The following is a 25,315-nucleotide window of genomic DNA, read 5'->3' on the forward strand; positions in this document are numbered from 1 at the left end:
ACTTCTCTTTAATCATTAGCTATTACCTGAGATATTCAAGTAGCCTCAGCTGTCTGCTTGCTTAATGTCTGTTTCCCTCACTACAGTGTAAATTCCATGAGGACGGCAGACCTGGCTTCCCCTGTTCTACATTAGCACAATGCTCAATAAATTTTCATAATTTTAACAGATGATAGCAATTAGCTATTTGAGTCTAGACAACTTGAAATTCAGGTCCAGGGGCTTTCATTCCTATTCTGTCACCAGTTTTCTAATAACATTTTTAAATCTTTCTATTTCCTATTTATCAACTACCTTAAAGTCACATTATAAAAGTCAACAGGACTAATAAGTGAACAGATTAAAACCTATCTTGTTATTGTCATTTGGTGCCAAATGATAATAGGCATCTAAGTAGTTCTTTAAAGTCTAAAATACTTTTATGGTTATGATTTTTATCTCTTCAGTAATTCTGAGGTGAGATAATCAGCACTCTTCTTATTAGGCAGATGAAAAAGAAAGGAAAGAATTTATTACAGAGAACTTAAACTAATTGCCTAGGGCCTAGAGTATGAAATCCAATAAAAATAGATGTTTTGGCATATGTCTTTTTTTTCCCCACAGAAAAACCAAATTACTTTTCAGTAAGTTCTACAATAAGTTTGTGGTATGCTTGTTTTGTTTATAGCTCCTGGTGATAAACAAGATAAAGTCAAACAGAAAGCATTTGTGGAGCCATATTTTAAAGGTGATGATAGGTATGTTGGCCTTGGTTAATACCAGCAATATGATTGGGAGTACAACAGAACTATCTTTGTCAGAGCATGTCTGAACTGTGAAAATTGCTACTTTGGTTAAAATAGAATGCCCCTTCCGACCATAACAAAACTGGAACTCAGGTATAAAAAATGACAAATTTTGAAAATAAGAAAGTTTTTTTTTTTACCATCACACCGTTTTTTGGATGGTGGTAACAGTTATTTTTTCTGCTTTATTATAACATACTTTATTCTTACCCTATTTTATTGTGAACTTTATTTGAACTTCAGGAATTTGTTGAATACTGTAACTTGGGCTTCCCTGGTGACTCAGCTAGTAAAGAATCCGCCTGCAATGTGGGAGACCTGGGTTCGATTCCTGGTTGGGAAGATCCCCTGGAGAAGGGAATGTCTACCCACTCCAGAATTCTGGCCTGAAGAATTCCATGGACTGTATAGTCCATGGGGTCGCAAAGAGCTGGACATGACTAAGTGACTTTCACTCACTAACTAGGTGGCAAACCTTAGGTTTGTGCTTCAGAATTATTTTAGGAGAATTTTTAAATCTTAAAAAAAATTTAAACAGAAACAGATGAGATTTTGGTCAAAGGACATGACTAAATTCTGTATAAACTTAGGAGTCCATAAACTGTTTGAAAGAAAATATAGTTGTAGCAATATTGTTTTATCTCTTCTTTGTCTTCCTTTTTAAGTTCACTGTTGATCCATAATTGAGAGTTGGATTTATGCAAACTAAGGACCTCGAACCTTACACGTTTTGAAATAGAGCATGTAAAGCTTTCCTTTGAAGAACAGCACTGCCAGCTATCAAAATACCTCAAAAGAGTAGATCTGATACCCACAAGTCATTTTAAAATATCTTTTTTTTTTTTTTTGAGTCAGACTGTTTAAATTCACTGGGGTTATTTTCTATTATAAACAAATGATGATGTTACATAAGTCTTGGCTTACTTCTAAGTTTGGAGTCTTCTATATTGGGCTTCTTAAAGCAGGATACAAGTATATTAATAAAGATTCCTGATTGCTTTTTCTGACCAAAGTACTGCATACCTCATTAATCTGTAATACCTCAGTAACTTTGACCCTTCCTAGGTTTCCAGTGGTTCATAGTAGGATCTGATCCATTTAAAGTGAAAGTGTTAGTCACTCAGTCCAACTCTTTGCAACCCCATGGACTGTAGCCCACCAGGCTCCTCTGTCCATGGAAATCTCCATGGCAGTAGTACTGGAGTGGGTAGCCACTCCCTTCTCTGGGGGATCTTTCAGACCCAGGGACCAAACCTGGGTCGCCTGCCCTGCAGGCGGATTGTTTACCATCTGAGCCACCCAAGCACAAATGATAGTTGTGTCTAATATTCTGAAGAATTTAAGGTGGCGGACAGAAGCAACAAAAGAGATTGTTAGAGGAAATAGCAAATTACATGCAGACAAATGAATCTGTTCTTCGGGGAGAAGCAGGTTAGCCCTGATATATGGTTTCATAGTACTAGAAACTGAGTCAACAGAGGCAGTAGTCTCTCTCGGTTATGTTATTGAATACCAGTTACTGAGTTTAATAATAACAGCATTCCTTTTTAATTAGGTTGTTTTATAGTTTACCACACAACCTAATAACTAATTTCAGCCAGCCAGAGGCAAAAATAGGAAGTAATAGTTATCTTTTTCAGTTAGAGAAAAGTATTTGTAAAAATAACTGATATGTAGTAGGCACTTAGCATTTTAGTGAAGAGAGATGAAGAAATGCTTTTGTCTCTCACGTACTGAGGAAGCATTTCAAATAAAATGAATGAATGGGGATTATTTTTCCTCTGGATGCTCATGTTTGCTAATTTAAAATGTAAACCAAAGGTCTCTATAGTAACAGATTAATTTATTTTTCCCCCAGAGAGACTGAATTACAGAATTTTCCTCATATTGAGGTGGTTCGGAAGAAAGAAGAGAGAAGAAAATTACTTGGACACACATGTAAGGAATGTGAAATTGTAAGTACAAATGTAAACACTGTCATTTGGGTTTTTTTTTAAGTTATGACTTCATATGCATGATTTAAAAATCATAGATATAAACCATATTTGTATCTAGAAACAAGTTTGAGCCAAGAATAACAGAATAATACATAGAGTATACAGACTGGCTAGGACCTGAGAGATATAAATAGATGAAAAGGAAAGCCCTCCATTTCTCTTAGATTCTCTTTAAGTGAATGTGGAGCCTCAGTACTAGTTCTTACTTCTAGCTTAAGACATTTATGCCGGGCTTAGCGTTTCCTGGCTGCCGCTCTGAAGTATGCCTAAAGTAGTGTCCCGGTCCGTTGTCTGCTCTGACACCCGGGACCGGGAGGAATATGACGACGGCGAGAAGCCCCTTCACGTCTACTACTGTTTGTGCGGCCAGATGGTCCTGGTGCTGGACTGTCAGTTAGAGAAGTTGCCCATGAGGCCCCGGGACCGGTCCCGTGTGATTGATGGTGCCAAACACGCCCACAAGTTTTGTAACACCGAAGATGAGGAGACTATATATCTTCGGAGACCTGAAGGCATTGAACGGCAGTACAGGAAGAAATGTGCAAAGTGTGGGCTGCCGCTCTTCTACCAGTCCCAGCCCAAGAATGCTCCTGTGACCTTCATTGTGGATGGAGCAGTGGTCAAGTTTGGCCAGGGTTTTGGGAAAACGAACGTATACACTCAGAAACAAGAGCCTCCTAAGAAGGTGATGATGACCAAGCGGACTAAAGACATGGGCAAGTTCAGCTCTGTGACTGTGTCTACTATTGATGAAGAAGAAGAAGAGATTGAGGCTAGAGAAGTTGCTGACTCTTATGCTCAGAATGCCAAGGTGATTGAAAAGCAGCTGGAGCGCAAAGGCATGAGCAAAAGGCGCCTGCAGGAGCTGGCTGAACTGGAAGCCAAGAAAGCAAAAATGAAGGGAACCTTGATTGACAACCAGTTCAAGTGATCGGGTCCTTTCTGTGGACCCAGGCTGGAGGCAAGCATTTAAGATGAGGATGAAGAAGAGTGTTTTCTTGACTACATGAACTTATTCTACCTTTATGCTCCAACAGAAAGCTTTACGTGGCTTCCCAGTGATTATCCTACTTTGAGTCCATCTGACCTGATTTCTAGAGACAGATTTTTCTCAGTCTTCCTGTATTTATGTCTTCTGTACTATTTTTTGTTCATTTGATGTAAACTTCTTCATCTGTGTAGAAGCAGGTCTATGAATAGATCAATGCTTGTGTGTCTCTAGTTTATGAAGAAACTGTTCTTATTCTTTCTTCAAAGTTAATGAAATGTTTAAAGATTTTTGAAAAAAAATATTGTGATGTGTCATAGAAAAAAGCTGCATGAGTTATATTTAAAGTTACAGCAGGCCAGATCCTTTTACATGGCTCTGTCTCTGTTCTTAGACTGACAGGTATTGGCTAGGGTTTGAATTTCTCCACTGTCTGAGAAAATCCGTAACGAGCCAGAATCTGCATAAAGTTCCCTTTACCTGTAATATTAAAACTGCAGGCAAACCAACCCTCATCATACATTGTACTAACAGAGGGAAAAGTCAGATTCCAGTAAGGGGGCAAGATAGCTCAGATCTGAATGAAAATGGGATCTGGGTATGCAACCCAAGGGAGCTACCATCCTGTCAAGTAGCTGAGAATGTTGCTCCCTTATGTGGGCATGTGGGAGGGAGATGTGATAGAGTAAGAAATGATAACTGAGATAAATAAAAGTTATCTGTTGACTCTTTAAAAAAAAAAAAAAAGACATTTATGCCATTTGTTTTTTCTATATTTATTTGTATTTCTTTTAATTTTTTCCCCTTGTGTTATATTATAGTGGAGACTTTAATACATATACTATTGGGGAAAATTTTGATATTTCAGTCAGAAACTTTGCTGTAACATTTTTTACTTAAACATCAGCACTCAGGAAATGAGGTATACTCATAATTGTTTTTTCTAAATAACCAGTATAACCATAAGCTCTTTTTTTTCCCCTAAACATTTTCCTTTCTAAAAATAGAATGAACAGATTCTACTCCATCCTTAGAACCCACCTGCATTTTCCTTTTTTATTTTGGGTGTCTTGGACTAGATGTGTATCTTGAAGTAGATTGTACTAATTGTTCTGTTACTGAAGAGTCCTAGGAGATTCTGTGTTTTTCTGAAACTTGCTGTTTTTGTTTCTTCTCTTGCTCTCCTTTAGCTGTTGGATACTTGTTTCCAGCAATGTATTTATTTCCCCCTTAAATTTTCTTTTTAAAAACTATAGCTAGAAAATCCCATGGACAGAGGAGCCTGGCGGGCCGCAGTCCGTAGGGTCACACAGAGTTGCACATGACTGAAGTGACTTTGCGTGCGTGCACGCACGCGCGCACACACACGCGCGCACACACACACACAAGCACATTAAAGTTGTGTGTGAATAGGTTACAGTGCAGGTAAGCATTTGGTGAGACGTGCTGTCATAAACTAACAGTGAGAGTGTACACTGAGGTCACTAATTTGGAAAGCAGTTTGGAGATAACAAGCAAACCCTCAATGTATCATGAGTTTTCATAATACAAATTGAATATATCATGTGATCTATACTAACTGAACCTCCAGTTTTTAGTTATAACTGGAACTGAAATTACCAATTAGAAAAAACTCTTTCACTGGAAACAATTTACTTTCCTTCTCAGAAATCATTTTTTTGTGCTGTTATTCAGTTTCTGAAAACATTGTTTCATGTGTTTTATTCCATTTTTTTTTTTAGTTTTCTAAGATAGAGTGTAAATCTGTTCCCTGTTATTCCTTCATGACCAAGAGTGAAAGTGCCAGTCACATATATCTAAATACGATCTATCTACTTACAGTTCTGAAATATTTCCTATTTCATATTCCATGTGAAATATTCAGTGAACATGCAACACATGTATGGCTGTGTAATAGTCACCTCAAATTTCACATCATAAAGCAAACATACACTTTCTACCTCTAGTTCTCAGCCCTTACCTCTGAGCCTTCTATATGTCCATTCTCCTAGTGTTTAAACCAGACATCTTTTAGGCATCTTCTTTCATCTCTCATATCTCAGTAATGGATCTGTCGGCAAATGCTATTGATTGTATGTTCAACACAGCAATAAATAGTCTCTTCTTCTGAATGATCTTCTTAGAATAAAAGTTAAATCATGTCAGTCTTCTGCCCAGAATCCTTAAATGTCATCTTCTCTAAGAAATGAAATCAAAGCCCTTATCAAGGACAACAAACTCACACCCATTTCCTGACTTCATCTTCAAGCACTCTTCCACCTGCCCGCTGTGTTACAGCCACCCTCACCTACTGTTGTTTTGTCTGTGTGAAAGAAAAATATGTTAAAAACCCTCACTTCAAAAAAAAAATTCTGATCCTAAGTCTGCCACTTTCAATAGGTAAAATATTTGGTAAAATATCACTTTGATTTTCAGTTCCTCAAGTGTAAAACAGAATTAGCTGGATTGTGTGATCCAGTCATCTGTGTTTTATCAAACTTTACACCATTGCTTTGTTTTCTTTGGATCTAGAGCTTGAAGACCTGTATAGTTTTCACATATAAGTTTTATCTTTCTTTGCATGAAGTTTAGGTTCTTTATGGTCACAGTTGCAAAAAATAATATGCTTTTGATCCTAATTGATAGATCTAGTTTAAAAGGGCAAAGTCTTGAAGCCTACAACCTTCAAAGCTAAACTTTTATTTTAAAAAATTGTAGTGAAAGGAAAATTACTTCAAAACACACGCTATATCCAAATAACAGTTGAGAAATATGCTGTTCAGAGCACAGGCCTTGGCTTTTTTGTTACTGGTCTGAGAAAAATTAATAGTTTGTATGTATGTAAATCCGCTATACCACTGAGCACACTCACTGTAAAGTTCAGCTGGCTTTTTTTTAAAATTGTGATACTATTGATGAAGGAAACAGTATACGAGCCCTCTTTGTGGAGCAAACATTTCACAGGCCACTCATTATTATCAGTAATTTATAGGTAGTAATTTACTGGTAGGCGGTATAACTTACTAATATTATCCAGAAGAATTCATTTTCCTTAGCTTGCTGAATACTTTAATAGTTTTTTTAGCTCCGCTTCTGGTTTTTAATCAATAAGCATAACACTCCCATTTATTATTCCTCAGTGGAAAACCTAACCAGTTTTATTATCAGTATTATGCAGATTTTCCAGCAGAAGAAAGAGAAAAGAAGTTGGCTTCCTGCTCAAGACACCGATTTCGCTACATTCCACCCAACACACCAGAGAATTTCTGGGAAGTGGGTTTTCCTTCTACTCAGACTTGTATGGAAAGAGGTGAGAGTATAGCTTACGACATTTTGGAACTCTTTAAAAAAATACTGTGTATAACATATATATACCCAAGTCTAAACATTAAACTTTTTCTTCATGGTTCTTTACCTTCTGCTATAAGTTGAGAGCCAGTTTTGTGGCACAAATACAGTTTCCTAAAGATAAAAGGTTTACGTTTAACTCTTCAAATAACTTCATTGGAATCATTGTTTACAAGCATGTTAATGAGCTGCGTATGTGTTAACCTGCTTTTTTTATCATTCAAATTTCAGAAAGTAATTTCTCTTCTGTCTAGTCATCGAAATGACTTTTAATAAAGTAACTTTACAAAAGTTGCCAAAGTTATATTGTTGAAAAGCATCTTTTTTTTTTAAGAGGCTGCTGTGAATTTGGCTGTTAAAACTTCACTTATCAAGAATGCTAGTTATTTATAAACCATATTTGAGTAAAAAAGACTTTTGTTTGGAAAACTGTTAGCATGCAACTCACTCCTTCAAATACAGTGCTTACATTTAATAGAATTGAAGAACATATGCAGCTTTAAAGCTCCAAATTTTTTAGCCATAAGAAACTTTTCCAAAAGATGCAAAGTCTATTATAGCTGTTACCATACTTCCACTCTCCCTTTTAGCAGGTCCTCTTTGACGTGATATCTCTGCTTGCTCATCAGATAGAATTAGTCTGGATATAGCCTGTGTTTGCACCCCTGATATGGTCTCAGGGTATGGCAGACACAGTCCTTCCTGAAAACTACATCATGGAGGAGACACCCTTAGGAGAATCAAATAGTCTGAAGAGTATAGGGACCATGTCATCTCATCGAATAGCTACTGAAAAAAAGTCTTCTTGATAAGCACCGAAATTTATCCTTATAAATATCCTTATAATCGAAAGATCATGTTTAATACTTGTCCCCATTTGCACCCAATGGGAGGTAGAATAGGAAAGTGCCCAAGAGCCCCAGTTCTGGAGTGAGATGTTGGCAGAGTCCCCACTCACTTCCTTCCCAGCTCTAGGAACTTGAGCAAGTTATCGGACTTCCCTGGGTCTCCATAAGCTCAGCTGTGAAATAGGCGTAGTGGAAGCTACTGCAGAGGACTGTGAGTTATCCCAGACAATGTTGTATGCAGCACATTTGATAAATGTCTGCTGTTATTTTTAGCACAGATGAGAAAACTGATGCTAAGTAGTAAAATCATTCATCATCACAAGCAGCTAATAGAAAAATCATGTGAACTTAAAAGGCATGACATGAGACAGATGTTGACTGGATATATGCTAAAATATGTATATTGCAAATATAGTCTTTTGAATTTGTGACTTATTTTTAAGGTTACATTAAAGAAGACCTTGATCCTTGTCCTCGTCCAAAAAGACGGCAGCCTTACAATGCAGTGTTTTCTCCAAAAGGCAAAGAGCAGAAGACATAAATGTTGAAGCAAAAACAGAAGAGAGGATAATTTTCTTTTTAGTTATTTATAGTTAAAGTTGGTGTTAAACATTGATTTTTTTTATCTTCTGTAAACTGGTTTAAAAATCATTTTTCTATTGAAAGTGTTTTTAAATGGCATTTACTCATCACACAGACAACTATTTAAAAATGTGGATAAGTTTATGTTGTATTTTCTTGCTTTTGCACCTTGTAAATAACGAGGTGCTTTTATTTTGCACTCTAAATTAAGAGTTGTTTATTACTTTATTTGGTAATACCTAATTACAATTTTGAAAATACAATAGTTGTAGTCTGATTTGTTTCCTCTCTTCTTTTTACTCCATCTTCCCTTGCTATTCACATTCAGCAGTGACTTCATGTTAACATTACAGATTTTTATTCTCCTATGTAGATCATCCTAATACCCAACTTTCAAGTCTTTTTAAAAATGCTAAATTTTAATATTCCTTTAACTTTTCAGCAGCTTCTTTCATTTATTAACTTCAAGTACTATTCTGTTGGAGAAGGAAATGGCAACTCACTCCAGTATTCTTGCCTGGAGAATCCCATGGACAGAAGAGCCTGGTGGGCTATAGTCTATAGGGTTGCAAAGAGTCAGACACGACTCAAGAGATTTAGCATGCACACACACAGTATTCTGTAGTGAATTCCTTTCAAAGTGGCTGCAAATAACTTTCTTTCCTTTGCCATGTATTATAGATTAACATCTCCTGATCATAGTATTGCAGCCTCATCTTCCTCATTGATCAGGGTTTTCATGTGAATTAAATGGCATCAGGTTTATGTTTTCACAGGATCAGAAATCACTTACATTTAGTATCTACTTGTATGTTAGACCCTCTGTACATTGTTTGGCTCTGAACGCGATCTTAGTTCTTTTTTAAACAGCTCTATTGTAGCTTCTGTTCAGCGCTGCTCTTCCCATCTCAGGTGGTTCATCCCGTGCTTGATTTTTCTTCTCTGCTGGCAGTCAACTAATATCTCCCGATACTAGCCATTCACTGGTCACCTACTATATGCCAGGAACTGTGCTGCCCTTTTCACATAGGTTTTTCTTTTAATCTTCAACTAATCTTGTGAATTTATGAATCAACTTAATACTAAGCTATAGAAAAAAATCGACCCCAAAATCAGATTAAATAACAAATGACTAGTTTTTTTTCTAATGTTGAAAAGTTTGGAGATCAGTGGTCCAAAGCTGATCTGTGCCCTCATGGTGGACCCAGATTTCTTCTAGCTTTCTGCTCTTTCATACTTTATGTGTGGCCTCCATTCTTTTATTAGTTATGCCACCTCTAGCATCATGTCCATGTTCTAGGCAGGTAGAAGAGAAAAGAAAAAAAACACACATCAGTTGTTTTTGTCCCTCTTAAAAAGTTTTCCAGAAGGCCCTTCCCAGTGATTCGGCTACCTCTAATAACAGGTGAAGTCAGAGCTCAGGGTTGCCTGATTCAAGAATCAGCTTGTTTGGCGTAGTGCTTCTGACAGGCGAGAATCAGAAACACCCGAATTGGAACAGGGCACCACAGGATGAGCAGTTAGAGCTGTATACATCTAGTGATTTGTTTTTTTTTAAGGTAGCATAAGCAGGGACAATAGGAGATTGTCTACCTGATAGTGACTTGACAGCATTCCAACCCCTTAAGCAGCATTTTTCATTTTTCCTCAATTACTCTGTGAGATTGGGTAAGCTGAGGTCTCTTATCTGCCATTGATCAGCTCTCTTTAAATGAAGTAATAGACACTTTTTAAAAACACTTGTCACACATTTAAATGGAGAAGTACACTTTGGTATTTAATATGTATGAAAAGACTGTCTTCATTTGTAAAGCATCATACATGTTAAACTATTTTCATACAAACATGTGTCACTGTTTGTATGTAGTTACATAGTTTCAAGTTACCTCTGAGCTTTTCAAAGTTGAAGACCTGTGATTTAAATGTTTGAAAACATGCAAAACCTCTGTTAGCACTTAACATTAGATTAACACCTTTCCTGCCTGTGACAGGCATTCTGATTAAACCATTTGAAACCTAAGGTTGTCAGAGGTAGCAGTCTGAATGAGTTAATCATGGTACCCAGATACATACAGAAGATAATAACATGCTACCTAGAGAAAAGAACAAGTGAAGCAGAGGAATATTCCTAGCACCTTTCATGTAGTGAAAAATTTCCCCAAATCCAACTGGAAAGGCAGCTATTAGTAGGCTTAATGTATTAGAAACTCAATTTAAATTGCATCTAGCTTATGTATTTAAAAACTTGGAGAACATTCTTAGGCCCTCTAAAACAACTCTGAAAGACTGCAAAGATTTCTCCCTAGGTCATCTTTAATTCATAATGTAATTGCCAAAAAGAAATAGTGTTGCAAAAAGCTATTACATAACACTAGTAGGATTAGATAGCATCACCGACTCAGTGGACCTGAATTTGAGCAAACTCTGGGAGATGGTGGAGGACAGAGGAGCCTGGCAGTTCATGGGGTTGCAAAGAGACACAGTTTAGTGACTGAACAACATGTTTCTTAAGCATTCATCAAAGCACTTTTATCTTTATGAGGTATAATACATACAAGTATTAGAATCAGGCAAATCTTGACAATTTTTTTTCCCAAAGGGGCGAGTTTTAAAGAACACACCTATGTATCTTACTCAGTTATTCCTAACAAGCGTGAGTTTAATTCTGAAAAATGCCACTTCAGAATAGGCATTTAAAATAACTCAAGCTTTACCATTCAGGTGTGTATTATCAGCAAGCCTGGCAGTTTAAGACATCTCAAAATCTTTCTCTTTGCTGAGTTGATGTTGTTAGAATGGTTCCTTAGAAAACTGAAGTGTCCTTACACTTGGATTCTTTACAACGCACTTAAGGAATTAGTGAAGCAGTTGTCTGCTGTTAAACCAGCAGAGGCCACAAGAGAGCTATTTTTGGAAAATAATCAATGGAAACTAGGGGCTGAACACTATTCAGAAGAAAATTTATAGGCTAAATAGGATATAAATTAGAAATTTGGTACAGTAATGAGAGCTCACTTAGCAAAAAGCTTTCAACATAGTTGCTGTTGATTAAACCAATGACAGGCAAATAATTCATGGTCCTGACAAAAAAATAACAAGCATGTACTTACTAAGGTCATGGCATCTGATCCCCTCACTTCATGGCAAATAGATGGGAAAACAGTGGACACTGACAGACTTTATTTGGGGGGGGCTCCAAAATCACTGCCCATGGTGACTGCAGCCATGAAATTAAAACACGCTTGCTCCTTGGAGGAAAAGCTATGACCAACCTAGACAGCATATTAAAAAGCAGAGACATTACCAACAAAGGTCCATTTAGTCAAAGCTTCATTTATTCCAGTAGTCATGTATGGATGTGAGAGTTGGACTATAAAGAAAGCTGAGCACTGGAGAATTGATGCTTTTGAACTTGGTGTTGGAGAAGACTCTTAGTCCTTTATACTGCAAGGAGATCCAACCAGTCCATCCTAAAGGAAATCAGTCCTGAATATTCATTGGAAGGACAGATGCTGAAGCTGAAACTTCAATACTTTGGCCACCTGATGTGAAGAACTGACTCACTGGAAAAGACCCTGATGCTGGGAAAGATTGAAGGCAGGAGAAGGGGATGACAGAGGATGAGATGGTTGGATGGCATCACCGACTCAAGTGACATGAATTTTAAGTAAACTCTGGGAGTTGGTGATGGACAGGGAGGCCTGGCGTGCTGCAGTCCATGGGGTTGCAAAGAGTGGGACGCAACTGAACTGAACTGAACTTACACACTGGGCATTTATATACAAGAGAGATGTGACACCAGTTATTATCCAGTAGAAGACCAGACAGCAGCATACAAAGATGCACAAGAGGTCAAAGAAGCTTGGACTGAGTGCCAAAGAAATATTAAGGATAATTAGAACTTGAACCATGCCTCCGGATGAGTTAACCTCAAGAAGAAGAGACAATACAGTCTAAGTTGGGAAATGAACCCAAATGTGGAAATACTAAAATGCTAAGGAGCTCTGGACATAATTTGGTTCTGGCCCCTTATTTTGTAAGGAGGAAAGGAAAGCCCAAAGAGAGTGACTTGCAAGGTCCCAACAGCCTGGAACAATACTACTCTGGGCCTCGATCTGGTGCTGTTTCCCCTTGAAGCATACTGCCCACAGATAAATTAGAGCTTGAGAGCAGGGCCATGTGGCATTATTAGTGAGAGAGGCAATAAACTTGCGTTTTAAAGTCTTTTTTTTTTTCCATTTATTTTTATTAGTTGGAGGCTAATTACTTTACATCATTACAGTAGTTTTTGTCATACATTGAAATGAATTAGCTATGGATTTACATGTATTCCCCATCCTGGTCCCCCCTCCCACCTCCCTCTCCACCCAATCCCTCTGGGTCTTCCCAGTGCACCAGGCCCGAGCACTTGTCTCATGCACCCAACCTGGGCTGGTGATCTGTTTCACCCTAGATAATATACATGTTTCGATGCTGTTCTCTTGAAACATCCCACCCTCACCTTCTCCCAGAGTCCACAAGTCTGTTCTATACATCTGAGTCTCTTTTTCTGTTTTGCATATAGGGTTATCGTTACCATCTTTCTAAATTCCATATATATGTGTTAGTATACTGTAATGGTCTTTATCTTTCTGGCTTACTTCGCTCTGTATAATGGGCTCCAGTTTCATCCATCTCATTAGAACTGATTCAAATGAATTCTTTTTAATGGCTGAGTAATATTCCATGGTGTATATGTACCACAGCTTCCTCATCCATTCGTCTGCTGATGGGCATCTGGGTTGCTTCCATGTCCTGGCTATTATAAACAGTGCTGCGATGAACATTGGGGTGCATGTGGCTCTTTCAGATCTGGTTTCCTCGGTGTGTATGCCCAGAAGTGGGATTGCTGGGTCATATGGCAGTTCTATTTCCAGCTTTTTAAGAAATCTCCACACTGTTTTCCATAGTGGCTGTACTAATTTGCATTCCCACCAACAGTGTAAGAGGGTTCCCTTTTCTCCACACCCTCTCCAGCATTTATTGCTTGTAGACTTTTGGATAGCAGCCATCCTGACTGGCGTATAATGGTACCTCATTGTGGTTTTGATTTGCATTTCTCTGATAATGAGTGATGTTGAGCATCTTTTCATGTGTTTGTTAGCCATCTGTATGTTTTCCTTGGAGAAATGTCTGTTTAGTTCTTTGGCCCATTTTTTGATTGGGTCATTTATTTTTCTGGAGTTGAGCTGGAGGAGTTGCTTGTATATTTTTGAGATTAATCCTTTGTCTGTTGCTTCGTTTGCTATTATTTTCTCCCAATCTGAGGGCTGTCTTTTCACCTTGCTTATAGTTTCCTTTGTTGTGCAAAAGCTTTTAAGTTTCATTAGGTCCCATTTGTAAAGGCAAGTCTTATAGAGTTTGGATTTGAGTCCGTAGTCCTGTGGTTTTCAAACTGTTAATAGCTGATCCCATTATTCAAATTAAATCAGTTTACACAGAATATCAGTAATCAATATTTTAAATGCACATATTCATGTTAAGCATTCAAATCTGTCCCCTTATAAATCCAATCAGTGTGTGTGTGTGCGCACCCGCGCACACTCAGTCATGTCTGATTGTTTACAACCCTGGACTGTAGCCCTCCAGGCTCTTCTGTCCATGGGAATCTCCAGGCAAGAATACTGGAGTGGTTGCCACTTCCTACTCCAGGGGATCTTTCCAACCCAGGGATTGAACCCGCATCTCTTGCATCTCCTGCATTGACAGGCAGATTCCTTACCACTGAGCCACCTGGGAAGCCCCAATCACTGAGGCTAGATAAACACAAAATTCTGAGATGAATTATGGACGGCTGGTTACATCAGCCTCAGCATCCATGATATCCTAGTCAAATGCTTCTTGTGCCCCAATTCATTTAAATCAGAGTATCTGGGGGTATGGTCTAGGCATCAGTTTTCTGGGTTTTTTTTTTTTAAACCTTCTTAGGTGATTCTAGTGTGCAGCCACATCTGAGAACCACTACCCTAAGTCACTGTTGCAGGCTAGTTACATTGTATTTGAACTTCAGTGTACATCAGAATCACATGGAAGATTTATTAAATCAGATTGCTCAACCCCAAAGTGACAAGGGGCCCCAAATTTACATTTTCCTACTGTTCCCAGATGATACTAATGCTTCTAGTATAATAACCACAAATACCTAATTATGAAAGTCACCCAGATACTTAGTAGAGATTCTTGGGGGCTCGTCTTGTGAGAATTTTAAAATTCTCAGATTATGAAGAATCAAATCTAATAAATACTGCTTAAGACAACAGCAAAAACTAAATAGCAACATGTTGAGCTTTCAAACATCCTCTGACAAAAAGATCGAGTTGGGTAATAATGTGTTCATTTAGATATAATCATCAGGCAGCCGTATACATGAGTTTGTGTGAGGGACAAGGAGTAATCACGCACATTACTGCTACTGTTTGGTGTCCAGCTGGAAGGACTGAAGCTGAATCTCTAATACTTTGGCCACCTGATGCACAGAACTGACTCTAGAAAAGACCCTGATGCTGGGAAAGATTGAAGGCAGGAGGAGAAGGGAATGACAGAGGGTGAGATGGTTGGATGGCATCACGGACTCGATGGACATGAGTTTGCACAAGCTCCAGGAGATGGTAAAGGACAGGGAAGACTGGCATGGTGCACTCACAGGGTCACAAAGAGTCAGACACGACTGGGCAACTGAACAACGACAACAAGTTTAGTAATCTGCCAAGGAATCGGGCTTCCCAGGTGGCACTGCTGGTGAAGAACCCGCCTGCCAATGCAGGAGACATAAGAGACGTGGGTTCGATCCCTGGGTTGGGAAGATCCCCTGGAGAAAGCAATGGCAACCCACTCCAGTATTCTTGCCTGGAGAACCCCATGGACAGGAGCCTGGTGGGCTATGGTCCACAGGGTCGCAAAGAGTCGGACACAACTGCAGAGACTTAGCATGCACAACAAGGATGAAGACCATCTGGGCCAAGAACATGGCAGTAGGAATGGAGAAGAAATTTAAGCCACCATTTACTGATTGTTACCAGAATTTGGCAGCTGAGGGAGGATATGAAGATGAATATGACAGTTTCTCAGTGAGCTGATAATTAACTCAGTGGTAACCAGGGACATAACATAGAATCAATAGATTCTAGGGTAATAGAATCAATTGGATGGTGTCTCCCACTGGAAATGGGAAGAGACCCTAGTTTTATGTCATTTATATTGTAAAACACTTAGATGCATCTCTAATTCTAAAGCAAAGTTTTACATATTAGAGGATCCAGCAACAGTTCATGAACATTTGCCCAGCAAAAGGAATTTATTAAATCATAGCCCAGATTAACATATAGGGCAGTAACAGCCAGCCTCGAATTCCCTTCTAAGGTATTTCCCTCTCAAATGTTACTCTCCACTCAAATTCAAGGATGCCTATTATCCAGCTGAAGAGATGTCCAAGAGACATTTTTTCTTTAGTATTTATCCTTCTATTATTTATTGACTCAGATAATCATTCATTCATACTGACTCTGGGCCCTTTCAGTTTTATTTAATGTTTCCAAAGGTTGGTAAGAACCAGTAAGAGATGAAACTCAGACGAACCTCAGGTCATACTGGGCTGCACTCCACGGGCCTACAAGCCTTGTAGTTACCCAGCCTCGAGACTGAAGGAAGAGCCCCAAGGCAGGGAGAGACAGTGATTTACTGGATAGGGGATCCTACCTGTCTGAGACAAGGGGTCACCCTACCGTGTATGGCAGATGACAGGCAGGCCATGGCGACAATCTTCTGCACTCAGAGGAGGAGGCTACTGTTTATAGGTGGGACTGACCTCAGGTTGGCTCATCAGTTATCAGGGAAACCAGCAACTGGGGCAGGTCCCTCCCAGCCCCTCAGGTGAACCACCATCACAAGGGTAGCTGTTTTCCTTTAATAAACTAGCAATTGGAGCTGTTCCGGCCCGAGGACTAGAATCACTAGCTGGGGCAGAGGACAAGCTTGTTCCTGTAAGCAGGGACTGGTTGATCAGGGAATGTACAAAGAGCAAGAGAACAACCATCTTGAGTGGCCTGACCATTACCCTCCATCCCACATACCCTGCATGACCCTTACAGTTTTGACTAACCCTCTTCTGAGATATCCCTCCCTGGAGTCAATACCGAGTTGTGCCCTGCAACCAAATACTGCAAATGCAATGAGACAACATAAGCTAGAGTATCAAGAATCTAAGAAAGAGGACAAACTGCAGAGCCCCGTGGCTTGTCAGGTCACTTTTCACGGAGTTCCAGAAAACAGAATCTCACTCTGGTTCCAGCAGTCAAACTCAGTTTCACAGTGAGGCCACCATCCAGTCCATGGATAGATTCCCTCTGCTCAGACCAGGGATAAAATTTAAGATTTCATTTCAGGGACAGCCATGACCAGTCAACAGAACACCGGCAGTCTCAGCATTCTGAGACTATACCACCTCTGCAACCAAGTCCCGGCCTGCAGACCCATACGGCTCAGCTGCCCTTAGTCCAAAGGCTGGAGAGGTGGTGTGACAACCAGCCACAGGTTAATATGGTACAGCGGTGCCTTTCTCCCAAAGTGCACCTAGATTATTTTAGCAGTCTTACGTGGGGCCGAGTAGAAGACAGGTGAAATCTGTAAGTCCCTTTCTAATCCTCTTCCCCAGACTTACCTCCAATCCCAAGGCCACTTGATAACATGTTCCCCTGGCGGATAGGCCTACGGCGAGGACAAAGGTAAGATACTGGCAACAGTCCTTCAGTGGTCAACGGGTGATCTCTGCTTGTGTTGACAAGTTGCTTCTGGGTTAACGCGGTGGAGGCTCTTGCTCCTGGGACATGTCTCATGCTGAGAGCCGGGTTCCTGTCTCATCATTAAGTAATCAGTGAGCAGCCCATCCACTGCCTAGCAGCAGGGCGATAATAAGGAATACCAGTGAACGTTGTTTTTAATCAGCCTATTCCTGAACTTCATGATCGGTAAAGTGGGTTCCTTGGTCCCCGTCTATGTCCATAGTGATGGTGGTGGGTGGAGGGGGTCCCATATGTCATGCACAGCTGTTCAAGACCCCACATGGGGGGTTTTTGTGTTGCTCAACAACTTGAGTAGGCTCTTTGTAACATCTTTCACCTGTTGTGACACAGTGTAGGCAACAGAGGGCTATTGTCCCATCATGCTCTATCACTGCTCTGCCCCATTTTGTAGGTGGGACCAGAAGCCCAAGAGTACTCATTCATTGTTTTGCCACTGCCTCAGGTCCCCACTAGACCCTTCTGGCCACATCCACAAGCCTGGCCCTGGGTTAATATCCCTGAAGCCAGTGTCTGTAACTGTTTAGGACTGGTGGGTCTGACGGGGTATGCGTGTCTCACCTGACCAAGGAACACCCAATTATTTGATTAGACAGTACAGATCCTTGCATCTGGTCTGTATTCACCAGCCATCAGCCTGCAGTCAGATGAGCCACAAGCCATGGTGCTGCTACTTTTAAACTTGAAAGAGACTCTGAGGTTAACAGGCTATCATCAGTATAATGGAAGAGCTTTCTCTTCCATCATCTCCCATGGTGGTCAGCTGCCACAGGGCCCCATATACTAGTAGACGGCCACCTCAGGATTTCCCCAGCAATGTTCCATTCCTCATCTTTATTTCCTACCATTTCAGGGTTTACACAAGTTTTCTCAGCCTCCTATTTGCTCATCAATTGTTGGGCTGAACCCCAAAGGTCTGAAAGCCTTATGGTTGCCCAGCCTTGAAGCTAGAAAAAAAGGCCAGAGACAATGATTTATCAGACAGGGGGATCTTACTCATCCAAAACAAAGGGTCCTGGAGGGACACTCCACCCTCTCTGGGCAGGCGGGCCACGGTAGCAACCTTTGCCACCTGGGGGGAGGAAGCTACCATTTATTTATAGGGGAATTGACCTCAGATTGGCTCATCAGTTACCAGGGCAACTACCAGGGCAGGTCTCTCCCAGCCCCTCAGGTTAACCACCATCACAAGGGTAGATACTTCCCTTTCAAAAACTAGCAGGTGGAGTCGTTCTGGCCTAAAGACTAGAACGATCACTAGCCTGGGCAGAAGGCAATCCCATTCACGTGAGCAGGGTGCTAGTCCATACAAAGAGCAAGACAACAGCCATCTTGAGTGGCCTGACCATACAGACCAGATGATCTACTTCAGTAAGATAGCTGAGAGGGAAAAAAAATGGACTCAAAATAAGGGTCAAAGGGGTTTCTAGTGATCCAGGCAACGGTTTAATAAACCTAAGTCAGTAATTCTTAGAAAGAGAGACAGAGAAGCTAGAGAAAGCCTCTACATTTAAATGAGAGAAGGGAATTCAGGTTTCCAAGTGGGACAGATTAGACAAAAATCATCTCTAAGTGCCCTTGAGCTGCTGAAGAAACAATGGCTGGAAATACTAAGGTTATAGAGAAACGAGATGCCAACAGGGGAGCTGTATTCTGCTATCCACGTTTCCCTGGGGAGGAGGCTGAGGCCGCCAGGCCTCACCAACCAGAGGGTCTCTTCCAGGAAGAGGGGAGAGACCGACAGGACTGCTGGGGGTCTCCCAAGGCTGCAGGGACAGAACTGGAGACTGAGGAGCTCCTTCAGCTTTCTCCTCAAGGTGTCAGTCACCTGTTGAAGTTACACTAGAAGGAGGCTAAAAGCTGTGCTAAAAAATCTTACGATAATGGCTAAAATAGTAACTTTTATGTATTTTATCACAATAAGAAAAAAATTTTTTTAAGTTTTCAACAGACTATCTTTGATGCTAATTTGTGGTTGTGGTTGTTTTAATCACTAAGTCGTATCCAGCTCTTTGTGACCCCAAGGACTATAGACCACCAGGCTCTTCTGTCCATGAGACTTCCCAAGCAAGAATACTGGAGCAAGTCACCATTTCCTTCTCCGATGGATCTTCCTGATCCAGGGATCGAACCTGCAGCTCCTGCACTGGCAGGCGGATTCTTGACCACTGAGCCACAAGATGCTAAAGAGACCAACAAAGTTCAGGACTTCCCGTGACTCTTAGTTGAAACAGTTATCTAACTTAGCAGACTGACTAACTACCATACTCTTAGTTGGAAAGCCTGGTGGGCTATGACATAGGAACAGGGGCTGTGAGGGAAGGCCTTGCTGAGAAGATCAGAAAGAAGAGAGGTGAATGTGGGAATCTCTGGGAGAAGATCTTCTCACACAGGATAGCAGCATGGAGCCCAGGCGGTAGGAGTGTGTTGTTGGCGTGTTCAGCTCTTACCTGGAGCAGAGCGAACCAGTGAATCTGTGGGGAGATGTGGTCAGAAAGGCAAGGAAAAGATGATGTGGGGCCTTGTGCCCAGAAAGGGCTGGGCTTTAGTCTAAGTGATAAATGGAATCATAAGGAGAGAGAATGTGATTGGACCTGGCCTGTTTTAAAAGGATTATTCAAGCTGATGCTAGAAAGGACTGAGATAATGGGGTGGGGGTTGGGGGGCAGTGGTGGGCACAGTGGGAGCAGAAAGTCATAGATTACTGCAGCTGTCCTGTGCAAGATGGTGGTTGAAGAATTGGTTATTTGAAGGCTGAGCATCAGTAGGATTTACTGGTGGTTTAGTCACTAAGTCATGTCTGGCTCTTTGAGACCCCATGGACTGTAGCCCGCCAGGCTCCTCAGTCCATGGGATTTCCCAGGCAAGACTACTGGAGTGGGCTGCCATCTTCTTCTCCAGGGGTCTTTCCAACCCGCGGATCAAACCCAGGTCTCTGTATTGCAGGTGGATTCTTTACCAACTAAGCTACCAGGGAAGCCCTGAGTGATTTTAAAAGGTCTAAGGTAAATGAAGACTTAGTTGTGGTTGTTTAGTCTCTAAGCCATGTTCAACTCTATGCAATCCCATAGACTGCCACACGCCAGGCTCCCTTATCTGGAGTTAGGGGTCACTCCAGAGTTTTTGGCTCCAATGTAGCTGCTCTGAGTGTGAGACAGGCTGATGACCAGGGTTCCACATTGCGGCATCAGTGGTGCATGGCACTTCTGCACAGACCCACACTCAGAGGAGGCGGGGGCTTCACTCAATCCCCGTTGTAAGGTGGCTTTGGGTGTGGCTTCATTAAGCTCACAAAAGGAGCCCCCAGAGAGCACGCAGCAGGAAAGACACTCAACACAATGCCTTAAATGGGGAAGGATTTATATGTTTGTTGAATGAATAAATGATGAGCAAGACAGAACCAGAAAAACTAAAATGAGAAGACTGGACAGTATGACCTTGGCAGTCCCACCTAGCTTCATCAGCTTCTCACAGTGAAATGACTGACAATTTTCAGGAGGGCAGACTGAAGAGAAGTTAAAAGAATGGCCTTCAGAGCCAGACAAACCAGGGCAGGAGTTACAGCTTTGTCACTTAGAGTATGACATGGCCAGTGCACGCAAATTCTCCAAGTTTTCTGCACCTTCAAGGTACAAGGTTATTGCTGGGATTGAATGAGATACTATAGGAACTTACTACAGGGCCTGGTACATAGTAACTCTTTACATACTGAGAGCTGTTATCATTATTGTCAGTATTGCAGAGGTGGTAGTGATGAATCAGAAAGCCTCTCAGAGAAGTCAGAATTTGAGCCGAGCCTTAACAACTAGGTTGAATTTAGAGGGGGCTTGCCAGGTGGCACTAGTGGTAAAGAACCTGCCTACCGATGCAAGAGATTCAGGAGACGTGGGTTCAGTCCCTGGGTTGGAAAGATTCCCTAGAGAAGGGCATGGCAACCCACTCCAGTGTTCTTGCCTGGAAAATCCCATGAACAGAGGAGCCTGGCAGGCTATAGTTCATGGGATCACAAAGAGTGGACACAACTCAGTGAGTGAGCGCGCACACACACACAGGATTTACAGAGAACCAGAGGAGCAAGATGGGAGACAGGGGCCATACAGGAAAAGGTTCATGGAGGCAGGAGAACAAGAGGGGTATTTCAGGCAGTGGTGGGGGCTCCAAGGGAAAGAGAATTACCAGGTGGGAGAGACCAAGGAAGTCAGAGCCCATAGGCCACACATGGGTGCTTAAGCTGTGATCTCTAAGGAAATTTGCACAAAGGAGGCTCTGTGACCCCAATACTCTCTAAGCCACTGGATCCTCCCCACTTCCTAAATGTTCCTAAATGTTCAAACTCTGGAGGATGGATGCAGAGCAGGTGTCACTTCTAAGCCATAGAGTCATTCCAAATGCTGCCATTTTTGAATTAATTTAGTTCTATAAACTTTATTCCACAGATATGAATTGACCACTACTCATTAGGTCATATTAAAGTCAGCAGAGACCAAAGGCAAAAGTGGAAATGTCTTCCCAGGCCCAGATGAAAAAGACCAAAGTAGCACTTTTAGACGGAGAAGGCAATAGCACCCCACTCCAGTACTCTTGCCTGGAAAACCCCATGGACGGAGAAGTCTGGTAGGCTGCAGTCCATGAGGTCGCTGAGAGTCGGACACGACTGAGCGACTTCACTTTCACTTTTCACTTTCATGTGCTGGAGAAGGAAATGGCAACCCACTCCAGTGTTCTTGCCTGGAGAATCCCAGGGACGGGGGAGTCTGGTCTATGGGGTCGTGCACAGAGTCGGACACGACTGAAGTGACTTAGCAGCAGCAGCAGCAGCACTTTTAGAAGAACACACACAAAGGGATTTTCCAAAACATGTACAACCTTGTTTTATAATTCAGGGCTTGAAAGAGAAGCCAGGTGGCCTATCTGCAGAAGCAACACTCGGGAGGCTGATAACTCGGCTCATAGGTGTGCATTTCAGGTACAAAGTGTCTGCTGGGGTGCCCAGGAAAGTAAGTTGGGGGACAGGGGTAGCTAGGTTAACCTGACACAGCTGCTGAATTATCTAGACATTCCCTGGCACAACCCTTGCCCCCTCTTTCGACGTAGAAAACAGACGAAAGCCTCCTCATCAGGAAAACTACAGTGGGAGGCATTGTCAAGGAGACTTCCCCCAAAATACTAAAACATGACCTACATAAGTAATTGTCCAAACACCTCCAAGGGCTTCCCTGGTGGCTCAGATGCTAAAGAATCCACCTGCAATGCAGGAGACCTGGGTTTGATCCCCAGGTTGGGAAGATCCTCTGGAGAAGGGAATGGACACCCACGCCAGTATTCTTGCCTGCAAAATCCCATGGACAGAGGTGCCTGGTGGGCTACAACCCATGGAGTTGCAAAGAGTTGAACACAACTGAGCAACCAGCAAAAAAAAAGAAAGAAAGAAAGACCTTCAAGGGAGAACAGGGTGGAAATATTAGAAATACGATCACCCAGGAAACCAGCTGTGTAAGTGAAGATGTACATTGTGGATCTGCGTGTCCTTTGACCATGTAAATATTGCATGTTTTTCATTCATTAGCAGCTGAAATAAAAACAGCCTTTCGTCACAAGGAGACAACCCACTGCTATGTGGATTTCTTCTCCCTCCTCCAATCATTTAATCAGTCCATTCCTCTGACTTGCTCTCAGCTGTCAGACCCCTGATGCCACTTCAGGGCTCCAAAATCACCCCCATATGCCTGTGATCCTAGTGAACTGCTCCTCATCACAGAATTCTTTCTTTCTGGTCGGTTTCCTACAGAACTCCAGGAGGCTCCTGTTCAGATGTGAGCATGCCTACCTCCCACCCAGAACACTCTAATGGTCATTCTCAGCTGGACAGCAATTCATTTCTCAGGGAACCAGCTGCCACATTGAAAAAGGAGAAAAGTGTCTTGGGGAAGGGTCTTCTGGACAGTGACAGCTGAAAAGAATACGAGATCTGGTATACTCTCTGTGGAGCAGAGAGATCAGGGAATTACCTAGAAACTGCAGTGGAGTGGAATCCAGCCCGAAAGCTGCAACTCTTGAGCCCGCATACCTGGAGCCCATGCTCCACAACAGAAGCCACTACAGTGAGCAGCCCTCACACCACAGTGAGAGAGCAGACCCGCCCGTCACAACTAGAGAAAGACTGCACGCAGCTAGACCCAGCACAGCCAACAATAAGCAAACAATACATTAATTTTTACAAGTGTCCTTGCTGAAGCAGTAAAATATCTATATTAATTGTATTAAATTTTATCACCTTTGTAATATTCTGTATAGGGATGGTTGTCCTGAGGTAAAGCACTTGTACAATTGAGTTGCAAGCCCAGCTGTCACACTTATGATTTATGCTCTTTTAGTGAAAACTATAATGATATAAGTGTGGCTTCACTTGCAGTTGTGAGAAATACTACACAGAGATCTCATGAACACTTAACTTGGGCTCCCATGATGGTACCATCTTGCAAAACTATCGCCCAGTATCATAGCCAGGATACTGCCTTCAATACTAGCCTCCCATCCTAGTCAGATTTCCCAGGTTTCATCTGTATACCTGTGTGTGTGTGCATGTGTGTGTGTGTGTATTTAGTTCTACAGTTTTATCACATGCTCAGGTATCCACCACAGTCACCTAACAACTGTTTTCCATTTCTAAGCTTTTCTCATTTCAAAGATGTTACATAAGTAGAATATATAGCCTATAACACTTTGGGATTGGCTTTTTTCACTCAGCATAATTCATCTAAATTGTTGCACGCATTAATACCTCATTCCTTCTTATTGCTGACTGCTGTTCCACAGTGTGGATGGACCACAGTTTGTTTATCCTGTTGAAGGACATCTGGGCTGTTTCCACTTAAGGGCTATTACAAATAAAGCTGCTATGAACATTGACGCACTGATTTTTGTGTGAACACAAACTTTCATTTCTCTGGGAAAATGCCCAAGAGTGTCATTACTGGATCGTATGATAATAGCATGATTTGTTTTATAAGAAACTGCCAAACTGTTTTCCAGAATGGTTGTAGCTTTTACATTCTCATCAGCAATGTATGAGTGATCAACTTCTCTTCATCCTTGTCAACAACACCAAACATCAAATTGTTGTCACTATTTTAGGCACTCCAGCAGATATATAGTGATAGCGCATTGTGGTTTTAATTTGCATCTCCTTGAAGGCTAATGATGCTGAACATCTTTTCATGTGCTTATTTGCCATCTGTATATCATCTGTATTCAGAACAGCTTTTGCCCATTTTCCGATTGGATTTTTTTTTTTTAACTGTTGAAAATGGTTTTTATTGAAGTGGAAATTTGCTTACTTTTCTCAATAGGAAGTCCATCTTGTAAAATTCATTTAACTGGAAGGTAGCTTTACCCTAGAGCAGTTTCAGAGGGGGGCTGAAGGTTGTTTATGCCCGCTTGGTAAGCACTAGGGTTGTTTTTTTTTAATCATTTTTTTGGCTGTGGTGTACAGGTGCACAAGGGCTTTCTCCAGCTGTGGTGCCTGGGCTTCTCACTGCAGGGGCTTCTCCTTCTGTAGAGTATGGGCTCTGGGTCCCCGGGCTCCAGTAGTTATGTCCCCGGCTCCAGGACTTGGGCTCCGTAGTTGTGGGGCAGGGGCTTAGTTGCTCTGTGGCATGTGGGGTCTTCCCAGAGCAGGGATTGACCCCATCTCCCCTGTAGTGGCAGGCAGATTCTTTACCACTGGACCATCAGGGAAGTCCTAGTACCAGTTTTTAAGACAGGACCAGAAAACAATAAAGCATGTTGACTCCTTAGATGCTTAAGTTTTCCCACCTTCTAGAGATAAAGATTCACAGCACACACACACACACACACCCCTCCCACAACTCTGCTGATTTATACCCATTTCTCTGAGAAAAAGGGTGCCCAGCCCAGGTGAAGATAGAGACTG

The 25,315-nt window shown here is 41.5% G+C and overlaps 1 protein-coding gene, 1 long non-coding RNA gene and 1 pseudogene across 7 annotated transcripts in view; 2 read left to right on the forward strand and 1 right to left on the reverse strand.

Annotated features, from left to right (window-relative positions):
* The window catches only part of RBBP8 (RB binding protein 8, endonuclease), an 80,172-nt gene extending 71,347 nt beyond the window's left edge, over positions 1-8,825 (forward strand). For 5 of the 6 annotated variants that reach the window (XM_020881737.2, XM_020881735.2, XM_020881740.2 and 2 more), the window contains 4 exons: positions 668-737; positions 2,644-2,740; positions 6,939-7,080; positions 8,410-8,825. In XM_020881737.2, the coding sequence (XP_020737396.2) occupies positions 668-737; positions 2,644-2,740; positions 6,939-7,080; positions 8,410-8,507 (407 nt within the window). In that variant the 3' untranslated portion in view covers positions 8,508-8,825. The remainder of the gene's footprint in view (positions 1-667; positions 738-2,643; positions 2,741-6,938; positions 7,081-8,409) is intronic. The other variant, XM_070452736.1, reaches the window with a different exon arrangement.
* Positions 2,783-4,133, forward strand: LOC139030382 (STING ER exit protein pseudogene; annotated as a pseudogene).
* A 29-nt stretch (positions 8,826-8,854) lies between the features above and the next one.
* LOC139030383 (uncharacterized) overlaps positions 8,855-25,315 on the reverse strand; it is a 45,681-nt gene continuing 29,220 nt past the window's right edge. The window contains exon 3 of the long non-coding RNA XR_011482743.1: positions 8,855-9,844. This is a non-coding gene — a long non-coding RNA (uncharacterized lncRNA). The remainder of the gene's footprint in view (positions 9,845-25,315) is intronic.

This window comes from Odocoileus virginianus, chromosome 22 (genome assembly GCF_023699985.2).
Source record: "Odocoileus virginianus isolate 20LAN1187 ecotype Illinois chromosome 22, Ovbor_1.2, whole genome shotgun sequence".
Classification (NCBI taxonomy): domain Eukaryota; kingdom Metazoa; phylum Chordata; class Mammalia; order Artiodactyla; family Cervidae; genus Odocoileus; species Odocoileus virginianus.